The following is a 19,820-nucleotide window of genomic DNA, read 5'->3' on the forward strand; positions in this document are numbered from 1 at the left end:
ATATATCAAAATAGTAGCCCTAATCACTACAGTTTTCTTAATTAATATGGCTAACAACCAACAAGTGATCCATCGATACAAATACCTCAACCTAAAGAAAGAAAAAATCATTGAAGACATCAAGTTTAACAAAATTTGTCTATCTGAAAATCTTTGTCCAAATTACGTCCAAATTCATACAAAAAGTAAATCACAAGCTGCAATTCGAACAATTGATACGGCAAAAAAGATTTGGGTAAAAGAAGAAATCAACTTTCTATACAGCAAACTAAACAAAATTGAAAATCAAACGACAAACAAACTAAACGAGATTAAGACTAAATTACATTGTGAAACAATAGAAGAAATACTTGAATATATACGAAATTGGATCGAACCTATCATGAACAAAAAGAAGACCACACAAAAAAATAAACTTAATAAGCTACGCAAAAACCAGGTAAGCTACACATTAGAAATAGAAAATGAAATACAACATGAATTCAGTCCAAAATTTAAAAACCTGACAGATATTGTGTTCACAGAAAATGAAGAAGAATTTTTAGGTAATTCAATCAAATATAATTTAAACCTAGACCACCACAAACATAATCTGAAAGAAGATCTTCTTAACTTAGAAATGTCCATAAGAAAACAAAAAGATGACGTACAAGATCCAATAAGACACAACATTATACATGAAATGAGCAAATTGAAGTTACCAAATACACGTCCAAATACCACTAGAAAATCAAGAGAAGAACTATCCTTAATTAATAATATAACTGGAAAATTAAATGAATGTGACGCAATAATAACCAAAGCGGATAAAGGAAATTCAGTCGTTGTCATGAAAAAGAATGATTATGAAGAAAAAGTCAATACATTTCTTGAAAAAGGAAAGTTTAAACTGTTAACAAAAGATCCAACAGAAGAATTTACAAAAATAGTCAACTCCACTATTACAAATTGCAAAAGTATTACACAAAAAGAAAAATCTTCATTGAAAGTACCAAATCCAAAGTCACCTACATTACGAGCACAACCGAAAACACACAAACAAGATATTCCGATTAGACCAATTGTAAATTTCCGTCAAGCACCTACATACAATCTATGTAAGTATTTACATAACAAAATAAAACAGAACATAAACATGAATAATGATATAAATGTAACCAATACATATGAATTAATTGACAAAATCAAAGATATTCACATACCACAAAATTCTTTATTTCTTTCATTTGATGCAAATGACATGTACACGAACATACCGATAGATGACACAATTAAAATAATGAAACAACAATTAATAGAACATGGAACACTCACAACAACTCAAATTAATGATTTAGTTAGACTAACCAAAATTACATTAAACCAAAATTATTTTCAATATAATCAGTCATTTTACATTCAAGAAGACGGTTTACCTATGGGTTCTCCTCTGTCTGGACTTCTAGCTGACATTTACATGAATAATTTAGAGAAAACCAAAGTTTTAATTGAAGGCAACCCTTACAAATCCAAAATTATATACTGGCACCGATATGTTGACGATATCCTTTGCCTTTTTGAAGGAACACAAACAGAAGCAAACAATTTACACGAACACATAAATTCAATCTCGACACAAATTAAATTCTCAAAAGAAATACAACATTCACACATTAACTTTCTAGATATAACCATTTCAAAAGAAAAACACATTCACAGATTTAAAATTTACCGAAAACCAACTACAACAAACAGTATCATACCTTCACATTCTAATCATCCATGGCAACATAAATTGGCAACATTTCATTCGTTAACACACAGACTTGTAAATATTCCTATGTCCACTGAAAACTTTAACAAAGAAAAAAATACTATTATATATTTGGCAGTGAAAAATGGATACAATCCATCTATAATTGAAAACATGATTAAGAAGAAATTTAAGAGAAAACTTCAAACACAAGGAACTACTTCAGGAACAGAAAACAAAAAGAGGAAAGAATTTATTTGTATACCGTACAATACCAAAATTAATAAAGCCCTAAGAAAAACTTTCAACCGTTCAAATGTAATAATCAGTTATAAAACAAAAAATAATGCTTTTCAAATGATCAATAACAAAATTTCAAAAGATAATATAGCTAACCAAAATCAAGACAATATGAGAAAATCAGGTATTTATGAAATCAAATGTTCTAATTGTGATAAATCCTACATTGGGCAAACAAGTCGAACTTTTGAAAAACGGTTCAAAGAACATATTCAAGCATTAAGATCAGGAAACCGCACAACAATGAAATCTAATTTTGCAGAACATTTAATACAAACAGACCATGAATACAAAAGCATCCACGAAAATTTAAAAATCCTTGAATATGAAAAAGACAAATCAAAATTACATGTTAAAGAAGATTTTTACATTTACAAAAACTATAAACAACACCCAGAAAATTTACTAAACACAATGAACATCAACAAATGCAATCCAATATTTGAAAAAATCCTGCAGTTAAATTAAGAGAGAAAATTATTATATATAGTATAAAGACCATTTAAAACAGAAGAAATCTAAAGTCATCAAAACCTATGAAATCATATGATTGTATTTATTATTTAGATAAAATGTTTATTGTATTTGTTAAGATATAAAAACAACATGACTATGGCATAATCGTCGAAACTAGTCGTTGTTAAATAAAATGAATTAAAAAAAAGGGTACTTAGTTTTTAATAATGTTTTTATATATCAAAATAGTAGCCCTAATCACTACAGTTTTCTTAATTAATATGGCTAACAACCAACAAGTGATCCATCGATACAAATACCTCAACCTAAAGAAAGAAAAAATCATTGAAGACATCAAGTTTAACAAAATTTGTCTATCTGAAAATCTTTGTCCAAATTACGTCCAAATTCATACAAAAAGTAAATCACAAGCTGCAATTCGAACAATTGATACGGCAAAAAAGATTTGGGTAAAAGAAGAAATCAACTTTCTATACAGCAAACTAAACAAAATTGAAAATCAAACGACAAACAAACTAAACGAGATTAAGACTAAATTACATTGTGAAACAATAGAAGAAATACTTGAATATATACGAAATTGGATCGAACCTATCATGAACAAAAAGAAGACCACACAAAAAAATAAACTTAATAAGCTACGCAAAAACCAGGTAAGCTACACATTAGAAATAGAAAATGAAATACAACATGAATTCAGTCCAAAATTTAAAAACCTGACAGATATTGTGTTCACAGAAAATGAAGAAGAATTTTTAGGTAATTCAATCAAATATAATTTAAACCTAGACCACCACAAACATAATCTGAAAGAAGATCTTCTTAACTTAGAAATGTCCATAAGAAAACAAAAAGATGACGTACAAGATCCAATAAGACACAACATTATACATGAAATGAGCAAATTGAAGTTACCAAATACACGTCCAAATACCACTAGAAAATCAAGAGAAGAACTATCCTTAATTAATAATATAACTGGAAAATTAAATGAATGTGACGCAATAATAACCAAAGCGGATAAAGGAAATTCAGTCGTTGTCATGAAAAAGAATGATTATGAAGAAAAAGTCAATACATTTCTTGAAAAAGGAAAGTTTAAACTGTTAACAAAAGATCCAACAGAAGAATTTACAAAAATAGTCAACTCCACTATTACAAATTGCAAAAGTATTACACAAAAAGAAAAATCTTCATTGAAAGTACCAAATCCAAAGTCACCTACATTACGAGCACAACCGAAAACACACAAACAAGATATTCCGATTAGACCAATTGTAAATTTCCGTCAAGCACCTACATACAATCTATGTAAGTATTTACATAACAAAATAAAACAGAACATAAACATGAATAATGATATAAATGTAACCAATACATATGAATTAATTGACAAAATCAAAGATATTCACATACCACAAAATTCTTTATTTCTTTCATTTGATGCAAATGACATGTACACGAACATACCGATAGATGACACAATTAAAATAATGAAACAACAATTAATAGAACATGGAACACTCACAACAACTCAAATTAATGATTTAGTTAGACTAACCAAAATTACATTAAACCAAAATTATTTTCAATATAATCAGTCATTTTACATTCAAGAAGACGGTTTACCTATGGGTTCTCCTCTGTCTGGACTTCTAGCTGACATTTACATGAATAATTTAGAGAAAACCAAAGTTTTAATTGAAGGCAACCCTTACAAATCCAAAATTATATACTGGCACCGATATGTTGACGATATCCTTTGCCTTTTTGAAGGAACACAAACAGAAGCAAACAATTTACACGAACACATAAATTCAATCTCGACACAAATTAAATTCTCAAAAGAAATACAACATTCACACATTAACTTTCTAGATATAACCATTTCAAAAGAAAAACACATTCACAGATTTAAAATTTACCGAAAACCAACTACAACAAACAGTATCATACCTTCACATTCTAATCATCCATGGCAACATAAATTGGCAACATTTCATTCGTTAACACACAGACTTGTAAATATTCCTATGTCCACTGAAAACTTTAACAAAGAAAAAAATACTATTATATATTTGGCAGTGAAAAATGGATACAATCCATCTATAATTGAAAACATGATTAAGAAGAAATTTAAGAGAAAACTTCAAACACAAGGAACTACTTCAGGAACAGAAAACAAAAAGAGGAAAGAATTTATTTGTATACCGTACAATACCAAAATTAATAAAGCCCTAAGAAAAACTTTCAACCGTTCAAATGTAATAATCAGTTATAAAACAAAAAATAATGCTTTTCAAATGATCAATAACAAAATTTCAAAAGATAATATAGCTAACCAAAATCAAGACAATATGAGAAAATCAGGTATTTATGAAATCAAATGTTCTAATTGTGATAAATCCTACATTGGGCAAACAAGTCGAACTTTTGAAAAACGGTTCAAAGAACATATTCAAGCATTAAGATCAGGAAACCGCACAACAATGAAATCTAATTTTGCAGAACATTTAATACAAACAGACCATGAATACAAAAGCATCCACGAAAATTTAAAAATCCTTGAATATGAAAAAGACAAATCAAAATTACATGTTAAAGAAGATTTTTACATTTACAAAAACTATAAACAACACCCAGAAAATTTACTAAACACAATGAACATCAACAAATGCAATCCAATATTTGAAAAAATCCTGCAGTTAAATTAAGAGAGAAAATTATTATATATAGTATAAAGACCATTTAAAACAGAAGAAATCTAAAGTCATCAAAACCTATGAAATCATATGATTGTATTTATTATTTAGATAAAATGTTTATTGTATTTGTTAAGATATAAAAACAACATGACTATGGCATAATCGTCGAAACTAGTCGTTGTTAAATAAAATGAATTAAAAAAAGGGTACTTAGTTTTTAATAATGTTTTTATATATCAAAATAGTAGCCCTAATCACTACAGTTTTCTTAATATTTATATATATATATATATATGTGTGTCCGTTAGCGCAATAACTCGAGCAAAATTGATCCGATTTTGATGAAATTTGGTACAAACGTGTAAATCTACATTTATTCGAACGAGTTCGCGAACCAGCATAATCGGACCATGGGATCAGGGGTGTATGGGGGGTTTTATGGGGTAAAAATGGGGTTTTCTCATTTTTGACCCTAAAAACTTTAAATTTCTAAATTTCTCTCTAGACCGTTTTGAAGAGTTTTAAAAAAACAAACAATTTAGTATATTGAAGTGTTTTTGAATGTTCATTGACTACGGAGAAAATTTAAAAAAATGTTAAATTTAAAATTCCCATGTTATTCTTATGGAGAATAAATAAACTGTTTTAGTTTGCTTGTTTATGGATATATTTCAATCAAATTTGGCAATTTGGTTTTTTCATACTAAGCTATCAATATTTCAATTGAAAAAACACACCTCAACATCTTTCCCGTAGCAACAAACCTAACTACTCACTAAAATTAATGTTATTTAAATAGAAAATAAATCTGAAAATTTATAGGGGATATTTTAGAAGAAATCAAGCCGGGTAAATGGAAATTCGCTTAGTATGCAGGTTTGCTGCGACGGGGGTATTTATACTACTAATCTTTTAACACGATATATTAGCTACACTTTTTACAATGGCTTAAGTCTTACGAAATTATGTTTTAAAGTAGAAATTAAGTTAAAACAAACTGTGTACAGTTATCTCTCTACAAACGTTACCTATTCCACGGTTGACTATCTTCAAATTTGATCGGAGTCAAACAAACCTATCTATTTTGAATAATTAAATTAAGACCTACCAAACCCCAGCACGGTTGCATCTTGTTATCATATTTCGAAGGTGTTCCTCGTCGCCTGAGCGGCTGACCAGATGATACGAGACCACTTGGTACCTCTCCCACCACTGGCCTTCCGCCACAATATGCTCTGTAGAAGGTGAAAGCTGTAAAGGGAAATCAAATACGGTAATTTCAGGCCCAAATAGGGATGATGTACATGGTGTCCCACTAACAGCTTTAAACGAGTTAAAAGCACCAAAAGCGTTCAAACTGCACACAAATTATAAGGTAGGCTTTGTAAATATTATGTAAACATTTCAACTTTCCAACATTTTTAGAAACAAAATTGCACCATATTGAAAGTTATACCAATTTGCTTCCTATAAACAGTACTTTCTTAAGTTATTGCATGATTTATATACTGTGTTACAGTTATGATACTTTGATAAACAGCTGTTTGATTGAAGAATATTGCTTGGTTTTCTGAATTCATATTATACTAAACTTCTTTTCGTCATACTGCAAAAAAAAATATATTTGTAAAACATACGTTGTGGGTCTAAAAGAGCTAGTTTACTACCATTGGAGTAAAACGCCTTTTATTTCCTTAAGGAGTATAAGTCAGCTGTATTAAACAGTTATTAACGCCGACTGTAATCAATCGCATGTAGCCAAATTATTTATCGATTTGTTTAATCGGTTGTAGCTTATTATTGCATTCTTGTCAATAGCTTACTAAACAGCTGCTTATTTGCATTAACAAAATTGAAACAAAATTGGAAGTCCTTTTGAGAGGTCGTTTTTCCGCTCATTTCATATCGCTCATTTTCCGACATCGGCTTTGCTGCGGTCGTAAAACTGAGCTCGGGTCGAAAAGATTCACTTTAAACCCTAGCGATCAAGTACACTAAAACAATATTCTAATAGCCCGTTTTTGCAATTCAATTCGTTTATATATTCTTTTGTTTTGTCTAGTTATAAATTTCTATGTCACAGCTAATATGCAATTCTCCAAGGGTGTTAATCATTTACAGCGCTGTTTTTTTCTTAAATCGATCGAGAGCTGCAAAACCATTTCGGTCCGTGGTACGAACGCTATTTTTCACCACACTATACCACCCTATTACCACTATAATAATGCACACCGATAGTCAACACAACTACAACTTTAAGGTTATGTGAAGAAATAGTTTGAGGAATCAGCAAAAATAAAAATAAATAGTTGCTAGGTAACGGTGACAATAACACAATTCTATTGCAATGCTATGGATTTTGATTGTGTATTTAAAATCTGGCGGTCATTTTATTCACCAGTGGCGGGTATATTTTGGCGCTTTTGTAGTGGTATCATATATTTTACCACAGAACATTTATTTGTGAATATAAGTACACATATATATATATATTTTCTGTTTCAGCGATAAATTTAGAATATAATAATATAAAAATTTTTTTTTCTTAGCAATGCGTTTAGGCGTAGTAGCAAAAGGTTTGCAAATTTTTGGATTATGCAAATTAGAAATTTCAAAAGCAGCCCACAAGAAAACTACAAAATAATTTTTTTACACATTTTATCTAAACGTAAAGGTTGTGTGAAATATGGTTCCCTACGTAGAAATACCAATATTTTTTAAATACTCATAAAAATAAAATTATAAAAAAATAAATTCTACATACATATTTTATTTTTTTAAAAACTACCAAATTTCTTTTGGTGACGAAGGAAATAATAGAATTCATCAACAAAAAATGAAATGATACTGTACAATAGGTAATAAAAGATCTTTTTGAAAATATATAGTTATATTTAGTTGAATTCTAAAATTTCAGAGAAATTTACGTTGGAATGTAGAATTTTGAAGATTTTTTTACAAAAACATAGTTTTTATGACATTTTTAAAAACAAATAAAATTTGTACGATCAACCTTATAGAGTCAGAGGGAATTGTGGGGAATTTATTTTAGTTTCAGAATATGTACTAATATTGTATACAATTTAATTGACAATCACCAAAAACAGCTGTTTTTGTAGTCAGGTGACCAAAACTTTCCACCGCCAAAATCTATTTTGAACTCTCTAGTTTTTCAAAATATGTTTCTCGTTACATAATACTCACTCAATAATGTTTTATGCATGAAAACGAATCCTCAGAATCTCATCTTTCTAATGGTATAAATTTATTGTGTTTTAAAACGGCTTTCATATTTTAATAATAGAAAAACCCGACCCATGTCCTCTTGGTCTATAATAGATCAGCGCCACTGAGAACTCACGTTTTAGTGGTCGAAAATCGACCAGCGCCAGATAGAGGAAGTAAGCGGACAGCTGATTTTGCTGTCCCGGCCTTTAAAAACCTGTTCGGTCCCCAAATTACGATGACAGCTGGCATGGCCAGCAAAACGTAACTTTCAGCCACCAATTAACGTATGTAATACAGCCAAAGACATCATAGTGTGATGAAAAACATTTACCCTGATGGAATAGTGCTGGTTAAACACTATTCAATCTATGTCAGCTCTGAAAAAGGGGACTTAAAAATAAATGCATTTTAAGTTTGTGCCCCTGAGGAAATAAAATAATATCAATTTAAACTAACTTGGACGCCAGCAAATCCTCTCGGGCCCAAAAACTCCTCACATTCTCTTGCGATTTCTGAGTAAGGCCACTCAAACATATGTACGATCACTCCATTCTCCAAGTCCAGCGTCTTGTCGGCCAAGCATACTCCAACCAGTAGATAGACCACGCCCACTGCCGTCAGCATGGTCTGTGGAATTTGTGTTTTATTACAATTTATTCCCAATTGCAATAACATTAAATCTACTAGTGACTAAGAATTTCTCATCGCTTGATTTAAAAACATTCTTAAATGTTTTGATTTTGAAACTGAATTTTTTTATTCAACAAGCCCATGTATTATTCGTAGATTAAATACAACTACAGAATGTGATATTTTCTCTTGTTTTAGGAATCGGCCAAGAGTTTTCAATATTATTAAGAGTTTTCGGTAAATCTATGAATAAACAGTAACTAATGCATTTAAATTATACTAGCGTCAGAGCCCGTTGTGGTAAAATACAATGGTATGTAGTAAAATAATGATTATGAAATCCATACACCACTTTACTCACTAATATTAACGGTACAGATTAAGCACATAACTTTAGACACACACAAAACATAAGAACACACTTAAACCACAAATGCAAATTGTGATCAACAACTTGTAAACAAAGTGACAGAACAAATAGGACGATAGACCTATGCCGAAGGCTTCCTCAAAGATCTGTTGTACGAAGCCTAGAGAGAATGCCCTTTTTACTAAGATTCGTTACCCCACTATATTATTGGCTAAGCTTTAATATGATATCTAAATCGACAAAATCTCGTAAGTAGGGCGGGTGAAAAGGGGATTTTACAGAAAAAAACCTTTGTTGTATGTAGCAATTAGATAGATATTTGGGCTATGAGGGTATAAGTTAGAGCTTGTTATTTGCATATTATTAAATTAAAACTCACCGATGAAATGAGAAGTCGTGGCAATTCTAAAGCTAGAAGCATCAGTGTAAACCCAATCGTATTCTACCTCCAACTGAAATTATTTGCAAAACCAACTGGTATTTATACCTGTCACCTGCCAAATAACGACAGATCGTGTTCAAGGTTGAGTTTTTGCTCAATTTTACTTACATATATGTTTAAACTCAACAATTTTTATAAACAATCTTATTCCATTATTATTATAGCTTATTATAGTACCATTTTTATACGTCCTATATCCTATACTCTTATATGAGCAATGTTTGCTTGTTTGTATGAATTCTTGTATGCTTGCACAAAGATCTCGAAAACTTCTTCGACGATTTCCTTCAAATGTTAGAAAAAACTTGATATTCGGCCTAAAAACATGCAGTTAAAACTGTCATAAGAAATCTAATTACGAAAAAACATTGAAAAATAATTGAAAGTCAACATTTTGTAACATTGGCCTTAAGCGTGTCCAAGTAACCATGTTGGTTAAAAAAATAACAACAAGGAATAAGTAAACAAAATACTTATAACATGTGTTTATAACAAGCCATGCACAGTCTACCCACGAATTGCAAAATACAGTACAAAGGGAAACATATCAGTTGTTACTATTGAGCAAAGATTATACTGAAGATTACTCGATATAGGTGAAAATAATTCCGATCAAATACTGATTATTTTACCCGACTCTCTCCTACCAAAACTTCCCCGAAGTACTGAGGATATTGTTTAGCAAATTACGGTTTTAACAGGGAAACAAATAATACTAATGTTAGAATGTTAAAGTGTGTGTGTTCGTTTGTTTGTTTGTTTGACGTTCAATCACGAATTAACTACTGGTTGGATTGGGCTGAAACCTTGGCCTTATGATAAGCAAGCCAAATTATTACCAAATTAATTAAAGGTCTTTTTTAGTAGAATACAATACCGCAAACCGCACTTCATAAGATTGATCCTGCGCAAAATGACAGATGTTTAAAGATTCATTTAATTTACATTGCTATTATACGCTTTCTCCTCAGGGGGGCACAGCCCTAGGAATCGGGAAAAAATTGTTAACGTAAGAATAGGTCGATATGCACATCAAATTAAAGGTCTTCACTTGTAGATTACGATGCCGTAAATTCAAGCTCAAAAGAATTCCTGAGTAAAAAATTGCAGTCGTTCAAAGATTCAAAATGGCGGATTCAAGAAATCTTTCAACATCTGCCATTTTGCGCAGGATCAACCTTTTGAAGTGCGGTTTGCGGCATTGTATTCTACTAAAAAAAGACCTTTAATTTGATGTGCATATTGACCTATGCTTCCATTTAAGATTTTCTTCCGACTCCTTGTGGGCCGTCCCCCTGAAGAGTTATTGGATCACTGAATATGTGTTTAAATAGAGTTTTATGCCCTGTAACTTTGTACCAAGTATTGTAGCTCTATCTATATTATTTTTTAAAATATTGAACTGTCCTGGGACTTTTTTACCACCCTGTATAATGGACGTATAATGTACCGCGTTTCCGAAAAAGAACTGAAACATTTTAAAGGCAAATACTGATATCAAATACGAGACTATATTTAATGTTTTATATATGTATTTAAAGCTTAAATTCTCAAGTTTTATTAGAAGCTTAGTATAACTCGATATGATCACCATTTGGCCCGGTATAAATCAAAGTGAAATTTGACCTCTTCCCAGGTTTTGGTCAGTATTTCAGGGGATATAAACGGTGCCATTTAATGTGCCATTTTAGATGAGTATTTTTCCCATAGTTGGGTGACATTGAGATGGGGAATGGCCCTGTATATTTTCAACAGGATAGAGTGCCACAGCACTACAGTTTGCCTGTGCGAGAAGTGCTAGATACTCTTTTCGACGATTGGTGAATTGGCCCCATCCATTAGCCTCCTAGGAGTCCAGATATGACTTCTCTGGACTTTTCTTTTGGGGGGCAGTAAAGCATGATGTCTACTCGGTGCAGATTCGGGATCTGAATTACCTCCAACAGAGAAGAGTCGCATGTGTTGGTGCAACACCCCCTGTAGTACGAGTAGTACTCACCAATACCTGGGAAGAGGTCTAATTTCGCTGAGATTTATGCCGGGCCACTAATAGTGCTCATATCGAGTTTTACTAAGTTTGTAATAAAACTTGAGAATTTAAGCTTTAAATATGTACATATTGTAATATTACATGTCATCCATTCATCATTAACATTAATTTCTCTATTATTTTGTATATTTTCTCCCATAATGTTTGTTAATGCCCCTGATAATGTGTTATCAGTTATTTAATATGCTTCTCCCTCCTTGTTAATATGTATTATTTTATCCAATTTTGTTCAATTTTACATAATATCCCATCACCCCACAGAAACATCATCCTATTTTATGTTAAAATATAATATTTATGCCAATTCTCACCATATCTATCATGTACTTATCAAAAACCAACAATAATCATTTACTTAGAATAATATATAATTGTAAGAAAATTGCAATATAATAATAACATTTTAAATATAGTATTACTTTTCAAAATTATCCAAAGAAAATCAAAATTACTGTGGCAAGTGTCATTTATGTGAATTAACCAGCTGTAAATTCATCCCAAAGTGTAACCTAAATTTTAAATTTTTTAATCATAAGTATTAGGGACAAGTGCCTTGAAAAGTACCCAAATTTAACCAACCCCTATTTTATTTATTACATATGATACAAAGGTGAAGGCAGAGACTCCAAATTTGGTAACCATCATCCATCTTGTTTAAATAGCTAAGGACAAATCTTCATTGGACATTTTGAATCAGCATAGCCTAATAGGCCCAATTTTAACTTAAAATCATCAAGATCTACATATTTCAAATTGAACTTTTATTCAAAATTTAATCTTCAAATCTTATTTTATTTCATTAAATTCAGTGAAACCATTTGGAATCTTTCTTTGGATATTGGCATATTACATTATAGCATCATAAACCTAGCCTATTTCAGAACAATAATTATATTATCTGCATTTTAAAGAAGCCTAATATATCATTGGAACCGGCACGATCACCCCTCTCTGTGATCAAGAGCTCACATATTAATCACTTCAGAAGAAATCAACCCAATATAACCATTATAGCATAGAATCTTTTATCCACTTTGGAAGCCCCCACCATTTTGTAAATTTACCATTGTTAGACCCTATAGCAAATCCAACCAATAACTTATCTTATATTTGTATTTCACTAATAAATTCCATAGTGTAACTTGCCAAATCTATTTATTCTTAAAATAATTCATATATTATAAGATTAAGATAAAGACTTACCTCATTAGACAGAAATAAAACACAAGTTAGGTATTATCTTTATTAAGAAATGACTTTGAGTTCTATGTGGGCTAAATTAATAGCCAAAGGAATTTTGTAGGCCTAAGTTAATGAATAGATCTATAGTATAGAAAGCTTTATGGTGCGTAGCAATATATAGAACATTAAACATAGTCTCTTATTTGGTATAAGTTTTTGCCGTTAAAATGTTTCAGTTCTTTTTCGGACACCCGGTATAACAAATAGCATTGAACAGTTATAAGGTTTACCAACAGGGAGCAGCAGTATTATTTTTTTGCATTGATAACAGCTAATTTGAACTAACAGCAACAATAAGCAGTAATATACAATGAGAACCGTCAAAGTAGGGTTGTTTACAGTTATGTTTATGTTTTGATTTAATAATTGGCGACACGCATTCACAGAGACACTTTGATACTTGGCATGTGTTTAAAAATAATGCAATGGAATAACACGCAACATTTGACTATAGACAATACAAATTATTAAAAATATATCAAATACACTGCAGAACATTATAATGGAAAGATGAGACCGCTGAAAAGTGTTATGAAAGAACTACACTTCGAGAAGCTGAAGAGAAGTGGCATTTTTAATTTTAAGATTTTGTGTTGTAAGATTTATTAGTCGGAGATTAAACAAATTGTGTAATTTAATCGCTGTAGGGTTTTTAATCGTAACATGATTTTTTAACTGTGCATGACGCAGTGAATATTGATAATATATTATGTTTGTGGTCGTGGGTGAAGTCACTACGGATAATTATTATAAATAAATAAATAACGTCTTTATTTTATCCAGCGTACATCAGATACAAAGTTCTGTTTTACAGGCAAACTTGTCAATTACAAGTAAATTAAAATGCAACATTCTCGAGAAATATATCTACAAAAGCATATTTTTAACGTTCATCTTGAATGCCTGTAATTTTTGTTTGTTTTACCCCTTATAGTAAATAAAGCATTGTAAGCCAGGGGTCCAAAACAGGAAAAGGCTTTTTCCCCCATCCCAGTTGTGACCCGCGGTAACTGCAGCAAGCCTTCCTGCTCTCACAAACTTTAGATCTTCGTACCAACTTGGTTTTCAGATGAGGCTGGTTTGGCAGCAGCGTCTTGTGAACCAAAATTGATGTTTGGAGATCAGAGATTTGCTGTATGGTTAGTGTATGCGCCTTGAATCTGAATTCACTAATATTAACAAATTTCTTCAAATTATTAACAAACCTTAGAGCATTATTCTTGAGTCTTGTCAGTATTTGATTTTTTCTTTCGTTAAACAACCAGAAAAAGTAGGGAGACAGTAATTAACAGATGGATGAACTACTCAATGAGCAGTGTCATCCACTGCTTGCACTATTTGAAGTTTGGCTGATGTCGGCAGTATGAACCTCAACCTGTGTAGCCTTCTCACCTTGCCAACAGCAACACGACAGATACGGCTCACCTGCTCAGAAAATATAAGAGTATCATCCAGATGGACACGAAGGACTCTTAACGAAGAACAAAGCGATAAAGGCCATCTAATGAAATTATCATACTACTCCTCTTAGAACTCAGTTTTCCCTGTAGAGAAGAATTACTGACATGCAAAACTGAGCACTTATCAGGATTTAGTTGCAGCATGTGGTCATCAGACCATTTCTTAACCATGCTCAGATCACAATTCACTTCCCTGATTGCGTCAAGGAAATTTGAAAATGGAAAGGAAGCGGTAAGATGTGTGGGCATCTGCATATGAATGAATAGCACAATACCTCAATTGACTCCCGAGGTCGGAAGTGTAAGTCATGAAAAGGATCGGCCCAAGGCAACTACCTCGCGGAACACCTATAATTTTCGCAAAACGTCTGATGCTTTCAGATCAACCTTTTTCTGTTGGGACCTATTGTTTAGGTAAGAGGAAAACCAGGCCACGGAAGTTGCATCAAATCGGTAAAACCGTAGTTTAGCGAGCACAAGATGAAAATTCACCGAATCATAAACTTGTGAATAATTCAAACCTGTAACAAAACTCTCCCAACTCCTATCCTTGGCAGTTACAGATCATCCATGATATTCAAGAGTGCAGAGCTCGTACTGAAACCTCGACTAAAGCCTAACTGAGTCTCTGGAAGTATATTCTCAGATTATAAAAAAAAAACATGTCAAATGCTCACCAACAACCTTTTCTAATATCTTAGACATTACTGGAAGGATAGAAATGGACCTGAAATGTGAAATACAAGTAGGATTAGATTGTTTTGCCAGTGGATTTAGTATGCGTTTTCCAAACATCAGGAACATATCCTGCAACCAAGGACAGATTTAATAAATGACCTGAGACACAGTAGGGACAAAGACTTGATCATGTAGACAGAAATTCTACCCGTTCCCACGGCTCGGGTGGTGATGTCGTTCATGAAAATATCGTCAGTCACAGGTTTGAAAGAAAAATTCTTCTTCACATCATGACTTCTGTTCTGGCTATAAAAGTTAAATCTGTCCGCACTAATAAACTATTATTATTGTTACTTCCCATTGTAGAGAAATATTGATTGAGTTCCTGAAGTGTAAAAGAACTATCTTTGGCAGACTCCAACACCCCAGTGGCTTTCAGAAATGCCCAGAGTTTTTGGTGATCTTTACCCTGTACTTGACAATGTACTCGGTAATCATTGTAACACTCTTTTTATTTCTTATGCTGTATAATTGAGCGGAGCGAAGTGAAGCACTTATACTCATACTTTTGTTTTACAAATGAAATAAATGAATTGAAATTAAATGAAATAATATTTTACTTCCTCAATTCAAAAATAGACACAATTCGTGGTATTTTCAAAGTAAATTATACAATTCTTACACTTAAAAAATAAATTACAAAGAGTATATTATAACCCATTGGCACAAAAAAATACCTTATCAAATTATATGGAAAAGGTCTACACAGACAGGGGCCTGTGCATTGTGCGTAGACATGAGTTGTGGGTAATTTATTTTAATGGGAAATGCATTATTGGAAATATTTATTATCACGTCTGGTACAAATTTTCTCTTGATTTTTGATACGAATTGAATTTAATAGACTTTGGTTTCATACCCACAATTTTAAAGACTTTGGTTTAATTAATTACTGTACTGTGTGGAACTAACATATGTTCATATGTTTGAATTATTATTCTGACTAGTGTACATGTTGCTCGAATTCGAGCAATTGCAAAGTATTACAGGAGTTATTTCAAAACGAATAACAGTCATATTTACAATGAGTTTAAAAGAGTCAACTCAAAGACAACACAGGCAACACAGGTGATTGATAGAGGGCCAATTGAGAACGGAAAGTCGTGTTGGGGTAGTGTTGGGCCAGGGTCAGGTGCTGAATGTGTTGAGTTAAACACAGAAAACATACTACTAAACTAAACATATTACGCGCCACTGTTCTGTAGTTGCGGTCGTTATCACGATTAAACTCCTGTCTATGTTTCGTTGTCGTCGCGTCGGAGGCATTTAAAAGGAAAAAAAAACAACAAATAAACAAATTATATCTACACAAAACAACGATAAATGCACAAATTTAAGCTACAATCATGCTAACACGATCCGTCAAAGCGACACAAAACAACGATAAATACACAAATTTAAGATACAACCATACTAACACTATTCGACTTGGGGGTTATGTTTAAACAAACTCAAATAGTAAATAAACGTACTCAATGTGTTTCATTGAATTGAAAAATAAATAACAGCAGTTAAATTATACAGCTGATCAAAATGTAAACAATTATGTTCTTCATAAGGATAACATGGGAACTTTCAAAGCCACTGGGGCAGAGCCCAAGGGACTTTTTCAAAAATAAAAGGCCAGTTTGCAAATCTACGCGGCACGCTCTTTCCAATGAGACGTCAATGGATAAAATCGGTTAAGAAATGGCGGAGGAGTTCAACCGACAAAGTTTCATGTAGCGTATTAATTATATAGATTTGTAAACAAAACATAGTAGTAGTAGTGATGTTATGATTTTTTAAGAATACAGTTTCTTTTAGTAAGTGAATAAAAGCGGTTTTTATTTTAATTACTCGTTAGAACCTGAAGGGAATATTTAGTACTTTCTTAAGGATTATTCCCCTAAGCTGTAAAAATTTTGGAACTGGACTACGATACTTTTCCGAAACTAAGAAGAATCTGAAGTGCTTCTTTAAAATCATTTGATAGATTGAGCGGAGAGGAGTGGTGAGTGGTGTATCAGCGATTGGGTGTTGTAGTGTATAGGGGCGGTCAGGTCAACCCAACGCGATAACAGCCTCGGTATCCTCTGAACTCAGTCCTACAAGCCACCCAACTACATGCTTCTTAAACAAAGGAAGATATGTAGAATTAAAATTGTCGACATTCTGGTATTTGTCACACATTTTACGATAGGTAATTTGGGTTAAATGAAAGCAGTTTGTGTGTGAAAATGATTTTGAGGTCTGTGGAACAAATATACCAACGTTTTGAGAAAAGCTCGTATTGTGTGAATGATTTTTTTTTTTCAAAATATTATCAAAATGTTTGAACATGACTGTGTACTAAGATAAATTTCAAAAACCACTAGGGCTTACCGATCTATCAAAACTCCTGATTCTACAAAAAGGTCGTCAGTTGAATATCTAAAATGTTTTTTAAATGCAACTTTTAAAATTGATCTCTACACTACAAAAAGAGGCTGCAAGATAGTTTTGTAAGCACCACCAAAAGCAATAATTCCAAATGATAACAATGATTGAACGTATGCGATTTTAATTTCTCACTCCTCAAGAACATCACTAAGTTATCTAAATGCATAAATATCAATTATCCATCATCAATTATCAATAATCAATAATCAATTATCAATTATTTAAGATGGGGACTCCACTATGTGCGTATTTTAACCCAAGTACCGTATGAGTGAAGGAAGTAATAGTCTTTACTCTATAGGGACTAAAAGGCATATTACTCCTTCGGGTCTAAAAATGTATTTTATTCCCTAGGGAGTAAAAGAACTATAGATCCACAACGCATGTAATAGAAAACGGCTGTTTTTGCTGCTGTATAACGAAAACAAACCAATTTCAGTAGCACGTCAAAACATCTGTTCCAGTTCCAACTATTATAATTGACAACACCTTTCAAAATAGGACGTACTAACATGTACCTATCTGTTTGGCATACTTCTAGCTCTGCTATCTCTGAGCAATATTTCTTAATTGAAGAAAATATACAAATCTGATGGTATGACTGGATGTATTTTAATCTACTGATCATTTTGATACCTAGGCCTTGAAGGTTGGCTTGGGGATTTGTTCCGATTTCGGTCATTGCAACCAAACGGCCAAATCTTCTGGTAACACTTCTTGTATTATTTTAACAGTATATCATCCAGGGGTATTTTTTGGACAGAGAAACTACGTCAAAACTGACTAAAATGTCTGTAGGCTCAAGTTTGATGGCTTGTAATATGTTTCTAAAATGCCGGGAATCATTGATGTGTGTTGAAGTTGTATACCCCTGATTCAACATCTTGGCTATGTAGTGGGCTGTGTTGTAGGTCGGTAAATTGATTGCACTAAACTATAGGTCTCATTGGTATATCATCCTCATGGACTTAAGGCAATCCATATAGCACTGGAGGAACAGGATCGGAAAGTGCGCTACGCTCACTTGCCCTCAGGTTAGCTCGTTCGCTACGCTAACTCGCCTCCAGGTTGAAGTTCGTTCGCTACGCTCACTCACCTTTTGGTTGCAAATTAGCTGTTGTCAATGTAAAAGAAATAATAGTGCTGCACCCTGTTGGTAATCCTTGTAACTTTAATGCTATTGAACGTCATAGAACAGAACCAACTTGTTTAATTGAAACAGCTGTTAAGATTCTTCCATTTCTCATAAGGTTAACATGGGAAACTCCAGAGCCACTGGGGCGGAGCCGATTGGACGGATCACGAAATTGATGGTGTATAAACCTATTCCATGAAATTCTACACGTACCAAGTTTCGTGGCAATCGGTTCAGCGGTGTCTGAGTTTATCACTGCCAAACAAATATAATACAAACATCCTCTTTTATACTTATAGAAAAACCAGATTGTTAGTAATTAAAAAACGGTCGTAGGTAAAGTAGTGTACGCAACTCGCGTTAATAGTCTTTACGACACTCGTAGAAGTTTTTAAGTAATTAAAATTTCTACTCGTGTCGTAAAGACTAACTTAACGCAATCGTTGCGTAAACTACTATTACCGGACACCAATCAGCTTATTATACTGTATTTTAGGCGGTGGGGCACACGGGAGGGACTAAGGCTAACATATCTTGTAGTGTCAGCGTTCGCCGCTAGAACCGCTAAGTTGAAAAATTTTATTTTTATTTTTAGTTATAAAATTAACTAAAAAAAATAAGTTAAAAAAATTTTAACTTATTTAAAAAAAAAATGTTTTAAAAAAATACTGTACTTTTAAAAAAATAAAATAAATTTTTAATTTTTAAAATAAAACTGTCATAACATAACCTAACCAACCAGACTTGCTGTTAATATAAAAACTGTATAAGATAAAAATCTAATTAATAATTACTTATAATTTTTAATTAATTATAAAATTAATTTTAAAATTTAGTATTATAAAATAAAACTGTCATAACCTAACCTAACCAACCAAACTTGCTGATAT

General features: G+C 32.2%; 1 protein-coding gene across 1 annotated transcript in view; it reads right to left on the minus strand.

Annotated features, from left to right (window-relative positions):
- LOC128982438 (alpha-amylase-related protein-like) overlaps window positions 1-9,935 on the minus strand; it is a gene marked incomplete at its 3' end in the record, with an annotated part of 42,297 nt that extends 32,362 nt beyond the window's left edge. The window contains exons 1-3 of the mRNA XM_054401397.1: window positions 9,822-9,935; window positions 8,899-9,069; window positions 6,323-6,465 (exon numbers count right to left, since the gene is read on the minus strand). Of these exons, the coding sequence (XP_054257372.1) occupies window positions 6,323-6,465; window positions 8,899-9,069; window positions 9,822-9,863 (356 nt within the window). The remainder of the gene's footprint in view (window positions 1-6,322; window positions 6,466-8,898; window positions 9,070-9,821) is intronic.
- Between the last annotated feature and the right edge of the window lie 9,885 nt (window positions 9,936-19,820).

The sequence above is a fragment of the Macrosteles quadrilineatus genome, unplaced genomic scaffold, assembly GCF_028750875.1.
Source record: "Macrosteles quadrilineatus isolate MER2022 unplaced genomic scaffold, UCM_ALF_1.0 Scaffold_336__1_contigs__length_95189, whole genome shotgun sequence".
NCBI classification, from domain to species: Eukaryota; Metazoa; Arthropoda; class Insecta; order Hemiptera; family Cicadellidae; genus Macrosteles; species Macrosteles quadrilineatus.